The 26,636-nt window shown below is 36.5% G+C and overlaps 1 protein-coding gene across 3 annotated transcripts in view; it reads left to right on the forward strand.

Annotated features, from left to right (window-relative positions):
* Positions 1 to 21,499, forward strand: part of SGCE (sarcoglycan epsilon) — a 67,663-nt gene extending 46,164 nt beyond the window's left edge. Inside the window, exons 7-12 of one of the 3 annotated variants that reach the window (XM_079786291.1) lie at positions 3,438 to 3,600; positions 6,424 to 6,635; positions 7,576 to 7,602; positions 8,357 to 8,545; positions 18,281 to 18,324; positions 19,217 to 19,299. In XM_079786291.1, coding sequence (XP_079642417.1) covers positions 3,438 to 3,600; positions 6,424 to 6,635; positions 7,576 to 7,602; positions 8,357 to 8,545; positions 18,281 to 18,324; positions 19,217 to 19,284 — 703 coding nt within the window. In that variant the 3' untranslated portion in view covers positions 19,285 to 19,299. Of the gene's footprint in view, positions 1 to 3,437; positions 3,601 to 6,423; positions 6,636 to 7,575; positions 7,603 to 8,356; positions 8,546 to 18,280; positions 18,325 to 19,216; positions 19,300 to 21,193 lie in introns of those variants that run through there. The other 2 variants (XM_079786290.1, XM_079786289.1) reach the window with 2 other exon arrangements.
* The last annotated feature ends 5,137 nt before the right edge of the window (positions 21,500 to 26,636 follow it).

Below are 26,636 nucleotides of genomic sequence, written 5' to 3' on the forward strand. Positions count from 1 at the left end.
TATTGCCTTACATCTATAATTACAAAGACTGTACAATATGGAAAATGTTTATGATGCATTAAGTGAAAAAAGATACAAAATTGTATTTTAGAGACAATTGTAATTAGGTTAAAATATATATATGCATTTGAAAAATATGCTGCATAGTAAATTGGAAAATGAAAATAGTTACCTTGGTAATATTAATTAATTCTGTTTTTATATCCCAAGTTTTATGTAATGTTTTGTGTTGCTTTTTAATTTGAAAAAAATAAACTTTTCAAAGTACCAAAAACATATGTTTATGGCCACTTATATTATCTTGAAGTGAATTAATTTAAAAATTATTAATTATAAATGCAAATCAGTGTCATGTTAAAGCAAGAGGACCGTTATAAGAAATATTCATTTTAGTTCTGTATGTACAAATATATTCCATAATATCAAGGAAAAATTTGGTCTTTGCTAGGTAGTTAATAAGGAAGCTTAAAAGTAATTTGTTTCAAATGAAGTGTGTTTAAATCTTTATTGTGAAAGTCTTACATATGTTCCCCCTCTTTCCCCCATGGACCCCTTCTGGCCAGCCCCTGCCCCAGGCCTTCACCATACTATTGTCTGTGTCCATGGGTTTTGCATATATGTATACCTGTTGTTTGGTTGATCTCTTCCCACCCATCCACTCACCCCTGCCTTCCCTCTGAGATTCAACAGTCTGTTCCATGCTTCTATGAACTATGTTTAGATTCACTGATCATCTACATACTTTACCAATAGTTTCTCACATCTACATTTGTTCTCAATTTTTAATTTTATCTTTAGTTTCTGTATAGTATATACTGTTTGCCTCCCAAAGGCATCATGGTTTTTGTTTAATGTTCTTTCAAAAGAATTTTAAGTCCAAATGTACAATTCACATAAAAACAACCAAATGAGCTTGTGTAATCGTACTCTGGGGCACAGTTGTCAACTCAGGGTGTGACTTCATATTTACATTGACATAGCTTTGAATTTTTGTGCTGCACTTCAATTTAATTTTTTAAAATAAAAGCTTTATTGAGCTATAATTCACATATCATACAGTTCACCTATTTAAAGTATATAACTGGGGTGATAAGGACACATATGTAATACCTTAATCAATAAAGAAAAAGTAAAAAAATAAATTAAAAAATAACTGAATGGATTTTAGTTTATTTCCAAAGTTGTGCAATCATTAGCAGAGTCAGTTTTAGAACATTTTCATCATCCTAACAACTGCCTCTCACATCCATTTAGCAGTCACTTACCACCACACCCTCCAGCCCCAGGCAACCACTACTCACTTGCTGTCTCTCTAATTTTTCCTGTTCTGGACATTTCATATGGATGGAATTTGTGACTTTTTTTTTTTTTTTACTTAGCATACTGTTTTTAAGGTTTATCCATGATGTAGCATGTATCAGCACTTCATTCATTTTTATGGCTAATATTCTATTGTATAAATATTCTATCTTTTATCCATTCAGTTCATGAGCATTTGTATTGTTTTCAGTTTTCGACTATTAGGAACAATGCTCTATAAACACTCATGTACAAATTTGTGTAGACACATATTTTCGTTTCACTTAGGAGTGGAATTGCTGGTCGCATAGTAACTCTGTATTTAAACTTTTGAGTCATTGCTAGGCTATTTTCCAAACCAGTTGCACTGTTTTACATTACCGTCAGCAGACTAGCAGAGTTCAATTTCTTCATGTCTTCACCAGCACTTCGGATTATCTGTCTTTTTTATTAGAATGGGTGTGAAGTGGTGTCTTGTGGTTTTGGTTTCTCTTTTGCTAATGGCTAATGACGTTGAGCATCTTTTCATGCTCTTATTGGACATTTGTATATTTTCTGTGGAGAAATTTCTATTCAGATTCTTTGCCATTTTAAATTGGATTTGAGTTGTAAGTCCTTTATGTATTCGGAGTGCAAGTTCCCTTATTAGATCTATGATTTGCAAAATTTTTCTCCCATTTCATGGGTTTCCTTTTAATTTTCTCGAAGTGTGTCCTTTGAAGCACAAAGTTTTTAATTTTGATAAGTCCAGTTTATCTATTTTTTCAATTATTGCTGGAACTGTTGGTGTCATATCTAAGAAACCATTGCCTAATCCAAGGTCATGACAATTTATGCCTGTTTTCTTTTCAGAATTTAATAGTTTTAGCTCCTGCATTTACATCTTTAATCTATTTTTAGTTACTTTTTATATGGTGTGAGGTAGGGGTCCGACTTCATTTTTTGACATGTGGAAATCCGATTGTCCCAGCATCATATGTTGTAAAGACTATTCTTTCCCCCATTGAATTGTCATGGCACCTGTGACAAATTTTAGTTTACTAAATGTAAGAGTTTATTTCTGAACTTTAATTCTGTTCCATTGATCTACATGTCTATCCTTATGCTAGTACCACATGGTCTTGATAATTGTTGATTTGAAATTGATAATTGTGAGTCTTCCAACTTTTTCTTTCAAGATTTTTCTTTTGTGGGTGGCTATTTTGGGTCCCTTGAATTTCTGTATGGATTTTAGGATCAGTTTGTCAATTTCTGCAAGGAAGTCAGCTGAATTTTACTGGGTTTACTTCATAAGTACCTATAATATTGTTACTAGGAAAATAATTAATATTTAATTTAGAATAATTTCATATTTTTCTCTTTTCTTTTGAAAGACCTATATGATATTTCTATCTTCTCCAGCTGCTCTAAGATTATTTAAATGCTAATATCTCTTTTATTGTGAGTCACCTATTGGTCAGTTAAGTAGAATTGTTTTCTCTAATTGCCAAGCTACACACCAAGAAATTAAATTTCATTTGCCTAGTTTGTGTTTAACAAACAATAATTTTATCTTATATTAACTTCTTAGATAAAACTTTGAGAGATCATGTAATGAGAGATCTAACAGCAGGGCTCTATGAAGTAGAAAGGCTGACTGGACTCTTGGGTAAACAGCTAATACTTCCTAAAGCTCCATTACCTCCAGGGGTGTAATTTCACAATCTTATTAAAATGCTTCAAGGGAAGATATATTACTAATAATTATTTATTATTTTAGCAATTCCATTATTTTCTAAACAATTTATTTAAGAATAGTTTTTAAATGTAAGTAATCTACCAAACATAGCAATCAGAATAGGGACACATAATTATTTTGAATTAAAATAAGCAGGATGAAAAAACTTTTAAAGAAATTAAAATAGAATTGAAAGAGTGTCTGGTGCACCAAAGCGCTCAGTAAACATGGGTTGAATAAAGGAAAGGATGAAAGGAAACCCCTACATGAGTCACTGCCTTTAAAACCCAGGTCCCTACCTTGGGATGACTCTAGATAATCCCTCAATTCAAAGGGGTAAATCCTGCTTTCAGGGTAGATTGTTTTTTTCAGTGTTTTCAATTTTCTTAAAGGATAACCTGAGAGTTTCACATTTTTGCAGCGTGTATGTCATGGTTGGTGCAGATGTCCCATTTTCTTCTTGTTTACGAGAAGTGGAAAACCCACAGAATCAATTAAGATGCAGTCAAGAAATGGAGCCTGTAATCACATGTGATAAAAAATTTCGTTCTCAATTTTACATTGACTGGTGCAAAATTTCGCTGGTGAGTTTTAATTATATTTTGTTGTGTTTTTTTTGCAAATGTAATTAGAAGTGATGTGTCAGGAAGATAACATTTGACTAAAACCTGAATTGCTTTTAGGAACAAATCCTGGGTTTACTTTGTTAACCAAAATTGACTTCTCCTGCCTTGAAGTATTTGGCAAGCTCATTGACAGTTGTATCCATTTAGGAAAGAGTATCTCCACTTTTGTTCTCAGTCTACCCTTGATTAGTTGCTGGGCTGGATTAGCTTGGCAGGTGGTCTCAATGCTCACCCGGACATCCAGGTGGCTGCTACATCAGGATAAATTATGGAGTTAGTGTGGCATGTGTAGGAAGTCTCAGCCATGCTGCCACAACCCCAGTCTGGAAGGAGAGATCAGAGTCCAGAATAGATCTGAAAATAAAGCAATATTGTGCTATAATTCAGTGTCCTAGAAACTCACATTGTAGGGGGAGTTCAAGGGATAAGGAAAACAATTCCAAGTGAGGAAAGTTAGAATTTTACCCACAGCCCCTTAAAAATCAAATACTTCTTTCTAAACAACTTCTTAAGTGAGCAGGCTCTAAGAGTTAGGAACATGTGAGTAAGGTTTCATATATATGAAAGATACATATATAGAATGTCTTATATAAAATTTATATGTTTTGATCCTGCTTCCTGGAAAAGGAAAAGTTGTTTGGCTTCTTTAGTGACCTTTAGATTTAACTTCTGTCAACTCTTGGTGCTCGGTGGTGACTGAATTAGATCTAAGTTTGAAGTTGACATCAAAGTTATTGGAACATAACACAACTGTCTCCGCATGTCTTAGAGCAATGGTCGGCAAACTCATTAGTCAACAGAGCCAAATATCAACAGTAGAACGATTGAAATTGCTTTTGAGAGCCAAATTTTTTAAACTTAAACTTCTTCTAACGCCACTTCTTCAAAATAGACTCGCCCAGGCCGTGGTATTTTGTGGAAGAGCCACACTCAAGGGGCCAAAGAGCCACATGTGGCTCGTGAGCCGCAGTTTGCCAACCACGGTCTTAGAGGACCAACTACAGGCAACTTTCCTGGATCCAGGAGGGCAGAACCTCTTACATGGTAGCACTTACACCTGTGGCCCTTGGCCAGGGCCTCTTCTTTTTATGTGGCTTGTGTCTTAGGACAGTAACGTTCTTTCTCTGCCTGCTTAAATCAAGGAAAGTTATTAAGACGGCGGAGTTTGTGTGTTATAGATAAGTGTTGAATTTACAAAAGCCCAGTATTTCAGTCATGGTGCTCATCATACAAGGGTACAGAAGACTGAGTTGCTGCATTCATAATTTAAGTACATGCCTCTAACCAGAATCAGTAGACAAAAAGTGGGCTCTAACAGGGCCATTTTCCTTGTGCTTATGCTGCAAAATGTTTATGTTTAGGAACATTATCTAATTTCTAAAGGTTTAAAAGTGATGTGCTTTGAAGCTCTTAATTTTTGTGGTAAGACTGTATAAATACAAAGGTTGTGTTACATCTTACCACAGAAGACTTCAGGAGGTTTAAGTGAAAGAATCAATGAATTAGCAGAACAAATGAAATATAAGAGAAATGGAAAATTAGCCTAAATTTTACCCAAAAAAAGTAAGCCTCGATTGGCCGGTCTGGCTCCATGGTTGAGTGTCGACCCACGAACCAAGAGGTTCCATTCCCCATAAGGGCACATGCCCAGGTTGCAGGGTTGACCTCCAGTAAGGGGCATGCAAGAGGCAGTCGATCCATGTCTCTCTCTCATAGATGTTTCTATCTCTCTATCCCTCTCCCTTCCTCTCTCTCTAAAATCAATTAAAAAAAATATATATATATATTTAAAGTAAGCCTAAGGTCAAGTTTGATAACAAGCCTGCTACTGTCTAGGATTAAAAAAGGAAATTCATCAGTTATTTAATTTTCATTCTGAAAAGAGGCAAAGCATGAACTTCTTGGCAGGAAATAAAATTTTTACAAGCACTGTATTGTTAACAAAATTCTTCAAATGGAGTTTTTTGGAAGAGGATACTGAGGAATGCCACAAATAATTCTTCCCAACCTTTTTGTGGCAGGGAGGGGAGCAAATGCAGTAACAAATTTCACATGGCTTATTTTGTAGTGGTTTAAAGAAGCCCTTGACACAATTAAATATATATATATATTTTAAAGTAAGCCTAAGGTCAAGTTTGATAACAAGCCTGCTACTTGTTAAGCATTTCCATTAATGTGGAGGTAAATGAACAGAGCACCAATGTGCATTTTTTGATTCTGGGATAAAATTTAGTAAGACGATTGCGTTGGGTGGGTTATGTGTACCTTAGACTACCTTTGCAAAAAGCTATTTCTGTCAACTGGATGCCAGAAAGATCAAGGTTGTAATCATTGAGAAATTGCCTCTCATTTTGTTTCTTTTCTCTTTTGCTAACCATGGAAACCATACCCACATACCTGGTTATCAGCAAGCTTATGGTTTGTTAACATCTGCACTAGAGGTTTGTCATTAGGAAATAAGAAGATTACATAGTAGTGTGAAGGACACAAGTACATACACGCATATGTATGTATGTATGTATGTATGTATGTATGTATGTATGTATATATAGATAATGAGCAAGACATAGAAAGTAGGCCAACATAAAGCCTTCAATGTATTACTTTTATTCACTATTTCTTCCCAGCTCTTTTAAAAAATTGCAAGTTCAAGGTGATAATGCAATTAGAAAAGACTGCTTTGTAGATATTTGTCAAAGAATGTTTGGTATGTCTGGATCTTAAAATCTCATAATGTTTGCAGCTGTTAACTTGATTTGTAACTGTCTTCTTTTGTGTCAGGTTGATAAAACAAAGCAAGTGTCCACCTTTCAGGAAGTGATTCGCGGAGAGGGGATTTTGCCTGATGGTGGAGAGTACAAACCCCCTTCCGATGCTTTGAAAAGCAGAGACTACTACACGGATTTCCTAATCACATTGGCTGTGCCCTCGGCGGTAGCCGTGGTCCTTTTTCTAATACTTGCTTATATCATGTGCTGCCGACGGGAAGGCGTGTGAGTACTTTAAAGACTAATAAGAAATTATAGAGCCTGCTAGGGTGACAACATATAAGATTCCATTAAAAGCCAAGTTTCATTTAATTCCTCCAACACTTTATAAATGAATTGAAGTTATGTTCAAGTCAAACTATAGTCCTTCATCACTTTAAACACGAATTAAAATAGTTTGGAGTCTAATAAATCAAATTAGGGGATATAATTACTTTATTCACAAATTATTAAGGCTAGACGTAAATTCATGCTGGCAAAAAACAGTCCCAACAATAATGGAGGCTGCCTATTTTGGTTATAGAAACCACCTTTGTGTAAGCAGAGACTTAGGACTCTATTGCCATGGTAATTGCACTTTAACTAAATTGTCTTAGTTTGATCAGGAATGATGGTCAACATTCTTCTTGAAATTGTTCTGTTATTAAACAGGGTGACAATCTAAATGTTTAACTATATATACCCATATATATAAACGTAAGAGTAAATTAATGAAAATAAGGCTATCATTTGAGTAATGAGTATTCAGTTCATGAATAGTTAGTACTTTTAGAACATCTATGTCAATTAAAATAAATCTCCCGAGATTATTTGGAAGTCAGGGCAACAAAGCCAAGGATAAAAAAAGTAATAAAGCAGCAAGTAACAAACTTCCATTTTCACATGTAGCCTGATTTCATCATGTCATAGAATTTATTTCCAAGAGCTTGATTCTAATCTCCTTTTTTTTTTTCTTCATGTTTCTGTATGTTTCTCATCGGTATTCCATCTTTGTGTGTGTACTCATCCAAGTAACGTCATGACCCTGGTGGCAAATGCTGCCTGGTGACATTTAATAGTGACAGCGTCAGCATTTCCACGTCATGCAAGATCCCATGAGCATATAGTCTTAATGTTCCAAATATCAATGCTATTATTTAATTCATAAATTTTGTTTTGTTTCTAGGGAAAAGAGAAACATGCAAACACCAGAGTAAGTGTCTTCTTTCCTGTTATTTTCTGTATCATTTTTTTCACTTCTCAGTTGCTCATCATGCTTCTTTACATGTGTGTCATGCTTTTTCCCCCACTCATCATCTTTCATAGTTTATTTCATAAATGTGAAAGCTGCTTTCTAAATAGAGATATTTAGGAGGGGTAGAAACTAAAAATTTTAAAAAAGGTTTTGAAAACTAAGATTATACCAATAAAAACTAAACCTAAAATATTTCAGATTCAGAATATTAACTTGCCATTGATATTATGTGATTTCCCAATCTGCATTTCTATAAAGCAGATAACAGATGAAAAGACCTTTCATACACGTTTTCCTGACTCTACAATAATAACCTACCATAAAATGAAACTTCTGTGAGTATTTATAAATGCCCCATCAGAAGCAACAACATAAAAGCTCTGGTAGTTTAATCTTAACTGTAGATAGTTTAATCTTAAATAGACTGCTAGCTTGTTACTTAGGGCTGTAATATTAACACAGTGCTTTATAGCTTAGTTTAATGAAAGACACATTTAATTAAAAATTAATATATAATTTTCAAGTTTGCTATGTTAGAAATATACGAAATGTATCCTTTTCAGAGATAATTTGTAGAAAGCTCAAAGTGCAATAATGTCCTCCTCTTTTAAAAGTAAAAAAATAAAAACTTCAAAATGTTTTTTCGAATTGATGACCCATTGAGATACTAGCTGATGTTAAATATATGTTGCTTTATTTCTTTTTGACCTAGCATCCAACTGGTCCATCATAGTGCTATTCAGAAATCTACCAAAGAACTTCGTGACATGTCCAAGAATAGAGAGATAGCCTGGCCCCTGTCAACACTTCCTGTGTTCCACCCTGTGACAGGGGAAATCATACCTCCTCTCCACGCAGACAGCTATGAGAGCACTAACATGCCATTGATGCAAACACAGCAGTAAGTATCCACTTGGCACAGTGATTATTCATATGCGTGAATGTGTCTAGCTAATGTCTGTAAAGACCAGAGCTTTTCATTATTGGAGCATTGTTTGTGCGTTTGTTTATAACAAAGAGAAAATGCCAAAGGACATAGATAGTGTAGATCCCAACCCCACTGTGCTGACCCAAATTAATAGAATTACTTTTCAAGGGATGCTTTCTTTTTTCTTCAAGAGGAACAATCCAGACACGTTGACATTTACCTCAGTATTCCAGAAATTGACACAGCTAATAAACTAACATATGTTTGTTCAGAGATGAGTTAATTGTGAATAGAGAGGCATATCCTAAAGCATGACAAATTATTTTTTAGCGCTATTTATTATACTTATTTGGTTCTGTTAACCTATTACTTTAATGTTATTATCACAGACCGATTTAATCTAAATTGTTTTTTGTGATCTGCTTGTATGTCAGAACAAGTAGTTCCAATTTTGGCTAAAAAACACAGCGGGTTAGTGCAAACCTTCTCTGTTGTGTTAGAACATGGTCAGAAAGCCTGGACAGAGGGGTTTGGGGTAGAAGGAGTGAGGAAATTACCCTGTTGCTCTTTAGAACACCGTGTTACATTCCTAGATCAATTTTGATGTAAGTGAATTGTAGGTAAAACTGTCATTTATTTTTAAGAAGATGGCTCTTTTTTTTTTCTTTTTTTAACTATATGTTAAAAAAGGGTTAAATTCAATGTGCCCAACGAAGTCACAAGTTTGATTTTGAGGTCCTTCTCTTTTTCATTATTATTATTATTATTTTTTGTAAATAGAATGGATATACAGAAAAATTCTCCTTCCACACATATACATAAACCATAGGATATGATATAAAAGTGACTTCTTACTGGTTAAAGATTTATCTGTGCTTGATGCAGACATTTTCCCATTGTGATGGTTATTTTGCAACCATGTAAAATGCATTGGATAATTTGAAGATTAAATGGTAATTACTACGAGTGGTATGGACAGTCAGACTCAATACATTTGTCCAAAAAATACTTTATAAATCTAAAAGTATTGTATTTTTTCTGAATTCTTCTATGATCATTTACTTAGTGTTGAATAGACCAAGGTGTGTATCTGCATGTGTGCGTGAATAACTGACTCACGTCCTATTAACAGTGGGGAAAATTGTGTGATTTAAAAGTTCGAATTTTGGAAACGTTCATATTCTATCAGGAATGTAAATACTAGAGTCTTACAAAGTTGGGTTGTACTGAATGGAGGGGATGGATTTCTATGTTCTCTGAAGGTTAGTGAGTCATCACAGAACCCACTTTACTAGGATTAGATTCTAATGAGAACATTTTAGTAATATTGTAATAGTGTATAATTTAACCATCTCTCCTGCATTTTTTAGGTGAACAATATAAACAGCCTTATCACTCATTTTCAAAATGAAAAGAATTCTTTTAGGGCTACCATTTCTTATATTCTTTACCCAAGAGTGCTAGTGAAATGTTTATACCCAAGAGTGCTAGTGAAATGTTTATACCCAAGAGTGCTAGTGAAATGTTTGTGTGTGTGTGTGTGTGTGTGTGTGTGTGTGTGTGTGTGTGTGTGTATTTATCCTAAAAACCGAAATGATCAAATACACCTGAGGGAGAGATTTGTGTTTAGTTTTTTAAATCAGAGGAGTTCTCAGAGCCTTTAATGTCTTGATATGCTTTAAGACTCTATGGGGAAAGGTCAGAAGATGGAACTCTTTAAAGATGACAGTTTGGGATATGCTTCTATTGACAATATAACAATACTATCAGATTTTAGAATAGAGAACTATTGGTGATAAGTAGGGGAATTTGAATATGTTTGTAAATCAGTAAAACTCTATTGCTGGTGAAGTTTAAGGGAGGGGAAAGGTTGTACTATCTTTTTAGATATCCTTTCTAACCAAAGAATAAGAATAGTTCCTTAAAAATGATTTTGATTTCTTTTGATTCGGATTTTGCAATATTTCTACTTATATACAAGCAAAATAAAATTTTCTATCTAGTTTACAACAAATGGATCTTCCTGGTCTCTCTATAACCCCATGAAGACTGTCATTATGTTGATCAGATCTCTTTATCTGTAAATGCAATAGGTTATTTTATTGAACTTGCAGCAATTTGAACCTATATGTACTTTTAAGTCCAGAAAATAATCATATTATTCAGGATTCTGTTCATGGCAGACCTCCATTAACTAGTACTTCTATATAAGTAGGGTACCTAGGTAATTGATGATGTTCACAATGATTACTCTGAGACACTGCGAGGTCATCAAGTGCATCTGACTCATCAGAGGGAAATTAAATTACATTCTGTGTAGTTTCAGTGTTGAATGTATATTATCTTTCGTTTATTCTTGGAGATGGATAAAATGTGCATGGTCTCTATGGTAACTCCCTATAAGCTAGAATATGTGATTAGCCTCACTTTCCAACCAAGCCAGATAATAAGAAATTTATTGTATCAGGTCCATCACAGCTGTCCTTTATGCAAATTCATCTTTTACCCCTTACCTTAAAAGCATAGCCCTGTCTCTAAAGTTCCGTTTTGGTACCAAGTACACACATATGTACTAGTAAATATTTGGTCATTTGAATCTAACTGAATTCTAAACATTAGAGTGAGATATTTGATGAGGAGTCACAATACTTGATAATTGAGTATATGCTTCGATAATACTGCCTGGTATTTATTAAATTAACCCTTCCTAAAAGAGCATGCATTTCATTTTCACATATTCATATTAACTGTATCTATCACTCATAAATAAGTTGTCTAGATACCAGATTTTATGTTTATTCTTCAGACTCACTACCAGAAATATTCAAGCATAAGGGTGTGGCTTCTAGGCAAGACTCAAGAACGTTGAACATGTTAAGCACCCAGCCTGTTTTGTCTCCTGGATGGAAAGTATGACTGACTGGGTGCTTAACGTGTTAAACACTGCATAGAAACTTATTTGGGCCTTTTAAACAAGTTAATCCATGAGGTATAGAGAACTCTATAACAGTGCAATGAGGAGCTGACACAGTTGCTTATCAATTACACAGTTTGTTTTACTAGAGGCCTGGTGCACGAATTCGTGCACAGGTGGGGTCCGCTGGCTTGCCACAATTGGGGTGGGGGCGCCGATTGGGCACAGGGCTGGCAGGGGGTGGGGAGGAGGAGGGGCCCCGCCCCCTGGTTGAACTCCCAGTTGAACTCCCGGTCAAGGGGACAATTTGCATATTAGCCTTTTATTATAAAGGATTGCTTTGGTGTGTGTGTGGGTTCTTTTTTGTTTTCTTTCTTCTTTTTTTTTCTTTTAGAATGCTTCACAAATTAGACAGTGACAAGTGTTTCATTATTTGCAGGTGACATGGATAAGAGACAGAACTAAATTGGGTCAAAACTGAGATTAGATAATTTACCTGTCTTGGTCAAGTCAGGGATAGATATGTGGTCCTTGACCTGAGAAGGTCAGAAGGTTCTCTGATCCGGGTTACAGGCAAGGTGACTGACCAGACAGTGGAAAGCAACTGGAGATGGAACACATTCTCAGAAAGGAGGGGTCTTATTTATGCAGAGGTCCTCTCCTTCTCGGATTACAGAAGCAATGCAAAACAGCTGGTTAAAATATCACAGAATAGAGAAAATGTAAGGCAAATTTAATATGATCTTTGTAAATGTAGTTATTATTTAATGACTTACTATTTTGGAATGGTTTTCAAGGTACTAGAAAAGTTGCAAAGGTGATACAGATGTCCCATTTACAGTATTTTATTATATTTGTTACAACTAAGAAACCAACACTGGTGTACTTCCGCCCCTTCCCCTCTCCCCCCCTCCCCCCCGCCCCCCTAGATTTCACTAGTTTTTTTCTCTCAAGTCCCTTTTCTGTTCTAGGATTCTGTCTAGGACACAATAATTGGGATGTTCTTAGTCTTCTCTGGCCTGGAGAATGTCTTACTTCTTCCTTGTTTCCATTGACCATGACAGTCTTGAGGAGCACTAGCCACATCTTCTGTAGAATGTCCCTCATCCCCTAGTATAATTGGGGCTTCTGCATCTATGCTTCATCGGTTATCTTTGTAGTTCACTGAATAAATGTTACCATTAAGAGCAAAAAGAATTTTTTCCTCTATAGGTAGTCCGCTTACTTATTACAATTCATTGCTGGAAGTCACATTATAAAGTTATTCTTTAAAAAGTAAATTTTGCTTTGCCCCAAAATATCCCTGTTGTGGTTAAGGGTTATGGTTTTGGCCAAAGATTTAATAACATGAGAAATATATTACAGACTTGACGGCCAAACCTCAAAGATAAAGCTTTGTAATGATTTAAATTAATAAAATCAGATTCCAAGTCCTACAAGGAAATGATGAGAGATGGTCTAGCCTGGTTGTCCCAAACCAAGTTGAAGGTCACACTCACATGTGGAGCTCTTATTAGTGTAGGGCCCTCCTTGTGGGGATTTGGAATCTGGTGGTCATGTGTTACGATGGAGCAGGAAAAACAGTTGAAAATCCTTGATTTGAATACTTCAAGGACCCAGGTTTTGGGATTCAGAAAGCTCAGGTTGGTGTTCCTGGCATTTCTGTTGGGGGTGGAGGTGGGGAAGGGGTCTTCCACCACATCCTGATTCTTCCTGAGGGGCACGTGTAAAAGAAAAGTGTGAAAGGGGCAGTCCCGCACACGTTTATTTAGAGTGTTGGGGCTGTTTGTGGGTTTGTGCTAATCAGCCTCTAGACTTTTCACACCTCCTTAAGCTGCCTGAGCAGAATGGTGTGGAGAGGTGAGAGGAGAGAGCTGATTAGAAAACAATGCCTGAATGGGGTAGAGAAATGCTAAGCCTTGCAAAGCTACAAACCACTGGGAAATTGTACTCATTTTGCAATTTTATGGCAGGCATTGATTGGAGGATGCCAGATAATCAATTTTCTGAAAAAGAACTTATTCTTAAAGTTGTAATGTTTTATTACGTGGTCTTTCAGGGGGTAAATCTGCCTCCTCATTATTCTTTTCTTAAACCAACATCAATGTCCATCAATTTTTCCTGAATGGGAGGCATCTTCACACAGCATTGAATGCCATGCATAGTAGGGGGAATTGCCCAGACATTTTCTAGGAAGATTTTTAATTGGCTAAACAAAAATTTTCCTTATTCATTATACAAAACATACCTAATCCAGGGTAATTGGGTCCCACTCATAACAGGAGGCAGGTTATGCTTAATCTTCTGCAAATTAACAAGTATAAAAGTAGAACTAAGTCTAATTAAATATGTTTTGAAACAAATTATTTTAGCTTTTATCTGAATATTTTTTCCATTTGTCTTTCCTTGGGTAAAATTAAAAACTAACTTTATGATAAAATTCCATAAATAAAAAATGAAGTTTCAATAAAAGTTAATATCAGTTGAAGAGAATCTTCATGGCACCAAAATAATGATTTCCTGTTGACAAGAAGTGCTAACCAGCCAAGGATATTTTGGAGCCACTAACTATTTTTTTTAGTCCATGAGTAAACACTGAAAGCAATAAATGGATTATCTCTTTGATGAGTTTTGCTTCTATAGGTTTGTTCTGCATCATTTTAAAGCTATGGTATGCTTACTTTTGGCTTTCTACAAGTAGGGGGAAAATTAAATTATTGAATGTCTCCTTTCTCCTTTATGCATTGATTTTAGTTAAAATTAGGTTTTGAAAGTTAACCTTTATGGTGATTCCAATTTCCTTGTGTCCTCCTTCTTTAATCCACATAATGGCCTGGTCCCTTAGTAAAATTTATAGGGTCCAAATCGGCAAGGTTTGGGCAATGCCAATTTTCCTGAAATAATTGGGAAATTTCAAAAATACATTACTAGGTCTTATGTGACTCCATGCTAACTCAAAAAAGAGAAATGTTTTGTATTCCACATATCTAAACTATCATTTACTTTCAACTCTGGCACAGGTTATATGGTTTTTATACAAATCACCTAACCTTTCTTTGCTTTTGAGTCTTCAAGCAAATAGGAATATAATGGGCTGATAATCATCAACCTTACTCATAGAATTACTCTGCAGGATATCCAAGAATGTCAGATTATCTTAAAACGGTTGTGCAAATAATAAATAATTGCATACTCCCCCCAAATCACTTATTTATTAATTCTCAAGTTACTACCTTTACCTTCTTAAAGAATGAAGTATGTGCAATGGCTTATTTACATAATTTTCTATTTAAATGCATGTAATTAATGGCAGCGAAATTAAAAAATAATTAATACTAGTAATTTAGAGAGTTACAGTTTCCTTAAGTTTTTTCTACATAATGCAGTTTACACATAATAATTGTTCAGTTAGCCCATTAATAACTTAATTACTTTAAATAGTTTTATGCCTTTATAAAATAAAAGTCCTTTCTTTGAAGGATTATAGGAATGCTCTTTGAAGTCAAACCCCACTCTCCTGTATAATTGCCTTTAGCAGCCTGCTTTCACCAAAGATGGAAACAGTTCCATTTTCTTTCTGAGTTCTCAGCTTCTTAACTATAGCAGAGTTTGTCATAGGCATTTTCCCATGATTCCCGGAGCAGTGCTCTTACCTCTCTTCAAGTCTCAAATGGAATACAGCCTTCAGATATGTCCATCAGAGATATATTAACACGTAACACTCACAGGTTCACATGTAGTCTCAAGTTGGGTGACCACAAAAACAGAGCTCTTGTGTGCACACCTAGGAGACTCTGGGAAGTTGAATCTCCACATATTTTTTGTTGAGCATGGTTTCGCACACATAAGCACTTTCAGATAACTCATCTGAGTTTCAGTTGAAGTTGCAAGGAATGCATGTACATTGTTGAAACTTAACCACATGGGACTCACACTGCAATCCTTTTAAATTCCCAAGCCAGTGTAATACACAGAGTTGCTTCCTCATACATCTCCTCAAGATTTCTTGCTAGTTTGTATATGTATGGCACTTTCTCAGTCAATCATTTATCTTCAAACCTCGAAGTCCATTGCTATGCAGAAAGTTTAGTAGTGTCACAAGAGGAAAATATGGAGACTAGAGAAGAAATGACAGGCCTAGATTGATTTTGATCAGTGTTTTTCAAATATGTTCTTTCCACAGAAGGGTAAGTTGGGCTGACCAATGAAAGAAGGGGTTCCAAAGACTTCATTTAAATATTGATTTTGAATTTTGGTATCTTTGATCTACAGCTTCTGAAGGGCTTTCTCTATCTTCTTTGGTATTTTTATTTTGTCCAAATTTATTGATTTAATGAATAGGTTAGGTAGAGTTACAGATGGTAGGAAATGAGGAAGGGTGTGTGTGTTTGGCGGCGGGGAGAGGGGAGTGCTGCATTAGTTTTTAATGTAGAAAAAGCCCAAATTAGTTTTACCTGAGAAGTGAAAACAAAACTCATATTTCCCTCCCCTCCAAGTGCCCATGAAATTGCATTTTTACTTTTGTAGTAAAGATGTTTGTTTTCTCAACCTTAAATCTAGAACTTATTTCCTCTTGTGCTTTATAAATTAATCTTACTTTCATCATCCAAACCACTAAAACACATTGTGTGAAATGGAAAGAATAAACAAACCAAAAGAAAAGACAGAAACACCTCCCTGGGACCACACAAGGATAAGTAGGGCTGATAGGTAATAGCAAAAAGGAATGTAATTATTGAGATGCATTATTAAGTAACTTCCTTAAATTGAATTAGAATTGATTTTGTCATTTCCTTAACAATATATTAACCTTTTGCACTCGGATGTCGAGTGTGACTCGACAGGTTAGCATTAGAATAAAGGAATCGAGAAAAAAGCAAGCGAGTGCAAAGGGTTTTAAAATGAACTGAATTTTTTTTTTAAATCACTCAGAGTCATTAACATTCCTATCGATTAATTTAAGAGTTTAAACACTATTTAACTAGCATGTACTGTTTTCCACTTTAGACTTTTATATTTGGAACATAATATTTGCCTGGCTGAGATGATTTTAGATCAGTGGTTTTCAAACTTTGCTTCTTGGAGGTTTCTTAGAAATGCCTGAGGGGCCAGCATGTGAGGCATAGGACACAAAGCAGGAGGGATTCCCAGCTCCCTTGTTTCAGCTGGAGCAACCTCACATTTCTCTCTTTTATTCATCAAGAGTTCTGCTTAGGATTTCAATAAAAGTAATTCCATTGCTGAAGAGAAACAAACAAACAAACAAACAAAAAAAACGTTGAAAATCCCTAACTTGGATCAGACTCTGTTGCAAAGGGCTAACTCCTAGAATTTATTCCATCCCAAATCTAAATTGTACATTTTTGTAAACGTATTTTAGTATCAAAATTTGAAACTAAATGGGTATTTGTGAGCGTTAATAAAAGAATGTGTATTATGTGAATCTCTGAATCTTCACTTTGGCATGTATTCATTCAGACTGTATTTATCTCATGCTTGTTGCTGAGGATACTAAACAGGACAGGATGGTTCTTACTATTAAGGCACTTTGGGGCAATTAAACCTGTGAGGGAAACACAATGACAGTCAGCATGTAAAGCAGGCTAAATGGTAGCCTGTTTGGGGTGGTGCTTAGAGAGTGGGGAGGCATAGAGGAGGGAATACTTGAGAGGCAGTTTTTTTAATTAAAAATAATAATGAGTTAAAATTTTGTTAGCATTCCTGTGGGATATTTTAAAATTCTAAGAGTGACACGTGTTCACTATAACAAAGTTTGAGTTGACGTTGCAAGGACAAACGAGCTGGAAGGGTGCAAGAAATGGGAGTGGGCCATGGTGCTTGATGGCTCTGTTTCAGGCAGTCAGGGAGGCCTCCATGCAGGGCCCAGATATACTGGTGGCCGTCTAGGGCTCACTAAAAAACCCAAAACTTAGTTTGCAGGTAGGTGTAAGAAAACAATGAAGTGTATATTTGAATGACATACGCAGATTTGTGTCTTAGAAGATAGTCTGACAGCAGTGTGCACAGTGGGTTATAAGGGAGCAAGAGTGGGCATGAGGAAACAATTCAGATCAGTTGCAAAGATCCAGTGAGCAACGATGATAGCTTCAACCAAGTAGCAATGAAGCTAGGAAAGAAGGGGACGGGATAAAAAAAATCGAGGAGAATCATCAAGAGTTTCCAAGCGACGGGATGTGAGGACTGAAGAAGTCAGGGTTGACTTCTACGTTTTGACTGGTGCAGTGGGTGGATGGCAGCTGTCACTTCCTAGGTGGGGATAGAGGAGCACAGGTTTCGCACAGTGAATGAAGATGGTTATATGTGTTGCCCTGTGAGAGTATGAGTGTGTAATTAAATGTGTTCTAGACCTGGATCTGAATGTATAGGTTACAAACATAAGCCCTGGAGCCCCTGTTATCTAGGGGCTCATCTTCACCCACCACTTCCTAGTTATCTAGTCTTGGACCTCTAAGCCTATTTTTGGTTTTTTTTTCATCTGTAAACTGGGGAAAATAATACCTACCTCCTAGGGTTTGTTGTGAGGTAGAATGTAGCATGCAGTAGCAACTCCATGAATATTCTTAGTATTGTTATTATTTGTCTTCCTCAGATCTCAGTTTCCTCATCCATCTCATGGCCTCACACCACTCATGGCCGGGGGGTGGGGGGAAATGCTAGATTAGATTATTTCTGGGGTTCTTTCTTGCTATAAAGGTTTTCCATTCTGATGTCTGCCCTTTGTTTACATGTGTGTAAGCAAACAGTTTTACTAAAAAAATGTTCATCATTTCTAGGAACTTGCCACATCAGACTCAGATTCCCCAACAGCAGACTACAGGTGAGTAGTGCTCAATGAATTGATGTGCTAATAAGTTGATGTTTATGGGTGAAGTTAATAGATTAAAAGATAATTATACTACGTAATGTAATTTATGAAACTTTAGCTTTACCAAGGAAGGCAAAATAATTGTGTCTTTCCTTAATCAGAGTTAGGACCTCAGAATAATAGCTTAGATTATTACATGGATTGGCATCAGAGTGATAAACACAGGGTAAGTGATCTTAGAGCAAAAGCATCCATGGAGGTCCGGTCTAATGAAGGAAGACCAATGAAATCCCTTCCTTCAGCAAAGCACCTGTTCTTCCCCTCGGTGTGTAAGATTCTTAGCTTAGATGCAGCCAGGATTTGTCTCAGTAAGTGAGCAGCTTGAAACTGACTCTTACAAAAGGAAACCATCGTGACTAATCACTGAGGCTTCAGGGGGATAAAGGAGAAATGGCTGGCCTGTTCTGATGCCACTTTTTAAAGCTGTGATAACATGACCCAGGACAACAAGATGGCGGGCAGTTCTCCTGGGACTATTCTATGTCCCTAAGACTTGCTTTCTTTACCTTTATTTCTTTCAAGTGTCCCTAAAAAATTTCCACAGCCCATTATTTCATGCATCTCGGTACTGAGTAGGTAACTTATTCAGGATGGTCTTCTAATTAGTGGTTGAATCTCTAGTTCTAATTGCCAGGCAACCAGTAATGCCTTTTTAGCTCTTTTGGAAAAGCAAGGGAAGTTTTAAAAATGTAAGTTGGATGTGGAATTCTGAGTATGAATAGTGGTATTGTGGTTAGGGGAGCTATGAAGTATGTCTCTTGAAAACTTTAGGCCCATATAGAAATGTATTGGATATTTTTCATTCAAAAATTATCTTCTCTATTACTGCTTTCGGGAATTTAAGGAGATTTTCGTTTGACAACTTTTCAAAGATTTGAGGCAAGTATAATGCAGTTGTTCATCAGATTGTAATTACGAGATAACATTTATCAGAATTTCCCCCTACAATTTTGGTTACTTGTTTTAATTAAATGCTAACATGTTTCAACAAGACTGTTCAATATATCGACGTAAGCATTCAGGAGATTGATGAAGGAACAAACTTTGTTATAAATAGGTTATCTAAAGAGCAAAGAAATAAATGAATTTCCACTACATCTAATTACATGGCTTCTTTTTTTTTTTTAAAGAGGAAAAATTTTAAAGAATATTTCTACAATGGAAATGCTAAAACTTCTTTTTCTTTCACCTCATGGACTTGACTCTGATTCTTAATTATTTCAGGCAAGGAATGAATAGAAGGGAGATAATTTCTGGCAAAATAGAAATATTAAGTACTTTGGGGGAAATAAGGAAACCTGAATAGATGATATTAGAAAGATTTACTTCATAGTTATATAGATTTTTAGCAAGTAGACCTGTTAGCATGCTTCGTTTTAGTAATAGGCAGTGTTTCCAAATACAAGAACAATTTGTGCCTAAGTAAATGTGGCAAGAGCCAACGAATTTCCCGAGGGGGATTTTAGGGAAATATAAGTTGAATAGATTTTGTTCAGTCTATTTTTTTAAATTATTTTTCTAAAGCAGGTTTTGGGGAGCAGACATGTTGCTCGAATCAGGAAAGCTTTGATCTCCTTTTCAGTTAATACTATAGCCTATTACCTTCTTGTTTTCTTACATTTTTCTGTAATTTCGAGCATATTATTGACTAAAGTGCACTATTTTCTCATGGTTGTTTTCTTTCTTCATCTTGTTTTCAGTGAGTCTCTAAAGTGTCTCAATACTGAGAGAGAGAGAGAGAGAGGCTACCCTAGCATTTAAAAAAAAAAATAATTGTGATAGATTGTTGTATTTCTGCTTCTGGTAAATGTGAAATCAAATAGTCATGTCTCCTGGAGAGAAGGGCTAAGTGGGCAGGTTATATTCTTTATTCGCATTCTATTCGTTTGAATGACAAAGTTTGTCACTCATTTTCTAAGTTGCTCTGTCCTGTCTGCACGTGCCTGGGTCCGGTGCTGTTGATGCACTTTCATGGGTACAACCCTTTTCTGTTCCTCCCTCCTGATCATAGTCCCACAGAGAGGCAACAAGGTTTGTGCAAGAGTATCAGGAAGCAACCATTGCTTTTCTCCAGCACCTCATTGCACTATGTTATGTGTCAGTTTTCTTTTCTTGTCTTGTTTTTTTTTTTTTTTTTTTTTTTTTTAATTAAATGTGTTGCGGTGACAGTGGTGAATAACAGTATACAGTTTTCTTGGTGAAGGTAATGTAAGCTCAAAGTCTGTCCCAGGTAATTTTATTTGTAACTGCCTATATGGAATCGGTGAGGGAAGAGTATATTTTGAAGTTTGTTTTATTTAGTTAATTGTTTTCTTTTAAACGACCATCGGAAGTTGAAGAAATGAACTAGCTGTGGTGGCGTAATCCTAGACTTGAGTGCTAGCTAGGATAATAGAGCAGTTACACGCTGACAATAAACAACCTTGCTTTTGAACCAGGCCCAGGCCATTAGATTGATGCCCTTCCCGTTTTTCTCATTTTCTCGGCCCTTCCAACCCACCTGATATTTTCTAAAAAGCCACGATTAAAAGGTACAGTCATACACCCCACAGTCAACCCGCATTCTTTTTGTTCATTGTGGGAGGAATTTTCAGGCTCGTGCCTTTTGGCAAACACAGAACATTATAGCTTTGGCCCAAGAAGGAGAGGACTAAATTAGAATTTTTCCTCTTTAAATTTTTTAAACCAAGCGCAGAGAAATTATTTTAAATTATGTTAAGAGGATAGAAAATCACTCCTTGCCATAATATATTTTGCTCAAAATCTACGAGTGTCCATGCCCTGACTAACGCATGCCCATATTCACTCTTACACATTGCAGGTAAATGGTATCCCTGAAGAAAGAAAACTGACCGAAGCAATGAATTTGTAATCAGACAATATAGCCGTTATAGCTTATTTCTTCTCTCTTCCATAATGCATGAGCTTTTCTGGCATATGGTATGCATGTTGACAGTATTAAGTATATACCAAATAATTCAAGATAGCTTTCATCTTACTAATGTATTTCTTTTGTACTTAAAGCATTTTTGACAGTTTGTAAAACACCGATGACTTTATATTTGTTACAATAAAAAGTGATCTTTAAAATAAATATTATTAATGAAGCCTACCTAACGTCTGGTGAAATTTACTTCAGAAAGTAGTTGAAATTTACTTCAGAAAGTAGTCAATTGCCTCCTGTATAGTAAGAAGCTTTCGTTGCTAAGGAATAGGTTCATGTGTTCATTCTTCGTTCAACAAGATTTTATTAAGCATTTCCGATACATATGTAAAATGTCCATGCTCTGTGTTCTAAGTGAGCAACCATTGAAATAACACTTTCATCTTTGTGGCCCATAAAGCCTGTTGTCTTCTACATCACTTCTTGGAGTGTTTTCTAGGGTGGGCGTGGCTTTATGGATTGTGGCTCTGAAGGCACCCAGTTCGTGGAAGGCCGCTCGGGGTGCACAATAATCAGAGGAGCTGTTGCTCAAAAAGAGAAAGGTTACCTATTGATGGTGACCTGAATTAGCTCCAAACCCCAGTGCTAACAGTCCTTTCAAGGCTTAGCAGAGTTTCCTCATGCTGAGACAGTCCACTTCATGCATGTTGGGTCAACGTGGCTGTCAGGCCATCCAGCAGGGCTGCAACAAACAGACGAGGCCAGCCAGAAAACCTTCCCTTACTCTGCTCTGGGGACGTTTCTGTGTTACCTGTTAACTGCTCAGAGGACACCCAGATGCTACCTAAATCTGATCCCAAAATCTGAAAAGACTCCGTGTGAGTAATGCATGCAACTACTTGCCCTCCACTTAGGAAGAATACTCCATCATGTCCTTGACATTGGAAACCCTGTCCACACTCCACTTCCTGGGATTTAATGGGTGAGGATATAGGTTATTTGATTTCTTGAAAAGTATATCTCCTATTCTTATTCCTTTCCAAGACAACTAGGACACTGCTAGTTGCTGCTCTTCAGGACTGATCATCCTAAGGTTGTAAATATATTGGGTCGGGTTCATGTCCTAGAAGGAAGGGAAGGTCGCTATTGAGTATAGATGACTAGATATTGGCACAGCGGAAGAGAATTCGTGAACTGTTGCTCCTGCCAAGTGATAGCAAACTGTTCCTGGTAGTCCAAGTGAACAGGAGCAAAGTAATGCATGATCCATAAATCAGGAACTGCAGATCAGGGATCAGAAAGTTAATTCATCTGCACTGGGAAAGAGGCCACTGTAGGATTAGAAAATGCAGTTGGAAATAGCATCAGTTTTTGCACTGACCCTACTGAGAAATTAAATGGGGGATAAGAAGAATCATTGGCCAGCATCTCACAAATCTTTGATAAGTGCTTTAATCTCCGCAATTTCCTCTGAAAAGGCGATCTTACTTCTGACTTTATATTTTGATAGGAAGAGTCCAAATAGTTTCTCATTAGTTGTCGCTACCCGAATGGTCCTTACTTGATGGGTCAAAAAGAATGTGGAGACCCTGCCACATGCTGAGGATTTCTATCCCAACTAAACATCCTCATAGTGGGCAAATGAGTACATGGTGAGTTTGGGGTCCCTGAGGTGAACTTAAGTTAGAATACTTTTTTATCAGTTGGCTATAGAAAGGTTTTGCTCTAAAAAACCAACTGTGGTGCTTTTCTGCACTTTCAGGAATTCAAGAAACTCAGATCTAGATTCAAAATATCCCTGAAAAGCTTGTGACTTTTCCTTCCTCCAAGGTATAGTCACCCAATAAATTATGACTTCTCTTTGGGGACATTCACATCTGTAAACTCACACTGAGATGATAGAAAAGAGCATTAGATAAAAACATTAAGGCTAAATTTGAGGACAAGAGAATACTTAATAAAGTAGAAAACAATGCCAAGGTCAGAACCTCCAAGTACAGATATAGCAAATAGATGGGGTCTGTCTGACCTCGGGGATCAGTGGTCTAAGATTTGAGCTATTATTCCTATGTCCTGACCATACCCAATTGAGGGGATGAATAAAAACTTTCAAGCAAGTCATTTGAAGATGAAGCTGCTTCACAAATTTACATTTTGAAATTTCCCATGGAACACCCTACTAGCTGCTTATGTATTGCATGTCCAATATATTAATAGGAGTCAGGTCATGTTCTGAGGATACGGTGGTGAGCCAAACAAATTCAGGCTCTGCCCTCAAGGAGTTTACATTCTAGTGGGAAAGACAGATGTTACTCAAGTGGTCATACAAATAAATGTCCAATTGCAATTGTGGTTGGTGCTATACAACCTGATCACAATGGGACTTGACCTAGTCAGCAAGGTCTGAGATTTCCTGAGAAAGTTTGTGCTGATGTCTAAAGGATGAGTATGAATTCATAAGATAAAGTGAAGTAAGGAAGAATGTTTGAGGCAGAGAGAATATATCTTGAGTCCTTTGGGGAGAAGAAATCCTAGTGAATATCGGGTTCTCTTAGAAAGCACAGTGCAGTCAGAGTATGAGGGAGGGGATGTTTGGAGTGTGGAGAAGGAAGGTGACCCAAGAGGTAGGTGGGACCAAACCATGCATGATTTTAAAGGTAGAAAGAGTCTGAAGCATTTGAACAATGAAGGATGCTGATGTGGTCATATTTTACACTTTAATAAAATCAATCCAGCTCTAATATAGAGAAGAGAGTAGGTGGGAAGAATGGGTGTGGATAGATTAGTTAGGAGGCTGTTGTAGACACAATTTGGAGAAATAATAAGTTTTTTATTAGAATGGCGGTGGAAGAGAGGGAGAGAACAGACAGATTCAAGAGCAATTAATGAGATAAAGAAAAAACGGTACACTCATACTTAGAAATGTTGTTAAAGTAAAGAAAGGGGCTAATTCTGATGTGTGTGGGGGGGTGTCAAATGGTGCAATCCATTGAGATAGAAGATAGTAGAATACATGATCTTATGTGAGGATTTTACATAGAAGAAGCCAAAACAGAAAAGTGTCGATCTTTTAAAAACTATTTCCCTCACTTTTATTGAGATATAATTTGCATATAACATTGTATAAGTTTAACATGTACAGCATAATGATTTGATATATTTATATATTGTGAAATGATTATCACAAATTTAGATAATACCCATCACTTCACATAGTTATCAAATGTTTTTCTTGTGGTGAGAACATGTAAGCTCTACTCTCTTAGCAATGTTCAAATATACAATACAGTTTTATTAACTATAGTCACCGTGCTGTATTTAACATCCCAGAACTGATTTATCTTATAACTAGAAATTTGTACCTTTTGACAACCTTCATCCATTTCCTCCACCCTCTGTCCCTTGCATCTGGCAACCACAAATCTGATCTCTGTTTCTAAGAGTTTGATGTTTTTAGATTCCACATATAAGTAAGATCTTACAGTATTTGTCTTTCTCTGTTTGACTTATTTCACGTAGCATAATGCCCTCACAGTCCATCCACATTGTTGCAGGTGGCAGAATTTCCTACTTTATGGCTGAATAGAATTCCATGATCTAATTCACAATACTTACTGAGCACTTAGATATGCCAAAGATTGCTGTAGACATTGGGAATGTAGCTGTGAAAGAGAAGTGGCAATCTTAAAAGTAGATTGTATTGGGTCAAGAAATCTGTTTCATTAGTGCCACCCTAGTAACTAATCTGTTGTCTTTTTTGTACCATTTTTTAAAAATCATCACCCAAGGATATTTTCCCATTGATTTTTAGAGAGTGTGGAAGAGAGAGGGAAAGATAGAAATATCGGTGTGAGAGAAACACATCGATTGGTTGCCTCCTGCACAAGCTCTGACCAGGCCATAGAGGAGTCTGCAACCGAGATACGTGCCCTTGACCAGAATTGAACCAGGGACCTTGTGGTCTGCAGGCCAATGCTCTATCCACTGAGCTAAACTGGCTATGGTTTTCTAACCAATTAGGAATGAAATTGATGGCTTTTATAGGTAAATTTACAAAATGCACAATACAACAGACATATTGAATGAGTTTGGTTATCCCCCCCACAACACATACTCATGTTGTTTATTTGGGAGGTGATCCCAGGAAACCAGAGTGTGGAAGCAGAGTGAGGAGGTTAGGAGGTTCTGAAGGAAAGCCAATAAAAAGTATGTCCTTGATCTGGTTCTTATTCTAGAAAGCAGACCTCAGTCCTACTAGAGGTCCTCTAATTGTGTAGAATGCAGCTCAGAATTTCCCTTCCAAGTAACAGGAGAATTAGACTTTCACCCACTGACTCACCATCCTAGAGTTGAAAGTTGCTCCAGGGAGCATGAATTCCCTTGTACTTTTGAGCTTTGGTTGCGAGCAGGCTGAGCAAGATCCCAGTGCTCTGGGGAAGTTGGGAGGTGCTATGGAAACTCGAGTTGAAAAACTCAGAAAGAAAACTGAAGAAGTTATCAGCAAAATGTCTTGATCCCTTGATGGATTTTGCATAGTATCATTGACATCCAATATTAAAAAGGCAGTTACTGTATTGCTAGTACGTCTTCGTTGGCATTTCACTCTGCAATGGGATGAAGACAACTTGTGATATATATGAGATTACTATGTAAAGAAGAATCTCTTGATGAGTTTTTTTGCTCTATCACTGAAAACTTATACCATGAGAGGATTGATTTTTCGTTTGGGGAAAAATTATTTGTGAGCTGTGTGGATATGACAAATATACCCCCGAATTCACAGTGGCTTAACACAGTAAAAGTTTACTGGTCATTTATAGCCCTGTGCCATTACGTCAGTCTTCTATCTTGTTTGCTATACACCTGACAAACTTGGTATCCAAGATTTCTATAGGAAACACAGTGAGAGCTGAAAGAAGGGTCATGTTGAATGTTTGTAAGAGCTGTGCTTCAAATGGCTTCTATCACTTTCATCCATACTCCGTTGACTGGTAAAGTCATGTTCCCCAAACATAACTGCTATTGATACTATGAAATGTAATCTTCCTATGCACTCAGGAAATGGTATGGTAAACATGATCATGTGGACTGGGCAAAACGTGTGATAAGTGCTTATGGACTAACAGCTGTACAGGGTGGGCCAAAGGTAGATTTAGAGTTGTTCGTATAGAAAATAATACAGTAACTAATAAATAATAATACAAGAGTAAACTGTGTGTTCTGTATATTCATAAGTATGAACCTCCTTTGCCCCACCCTGTATATAATGATGAAAAACATAATTACGTGAGTAAGTAGTTCTATCATCCCCAATGACCTAAAATGTGAGTTAGAACTTTTAATTCAGTGGAAATAAAAGCAACAACAGCAAAGAAACTGC

This window comes from Cnephaeus nilssonii (genome assembly GCF_951640355.1).
Source record: "Cnephaeus nilssonii genome assembly, chromosome: 12".
Taxonomy (NCBI): Eukaryota; Metazoa; Chordata; class Mammalia; order Chiroptera; family Vespertilionidae; genus Cnephaeus; species Cnephaeus nilssonii.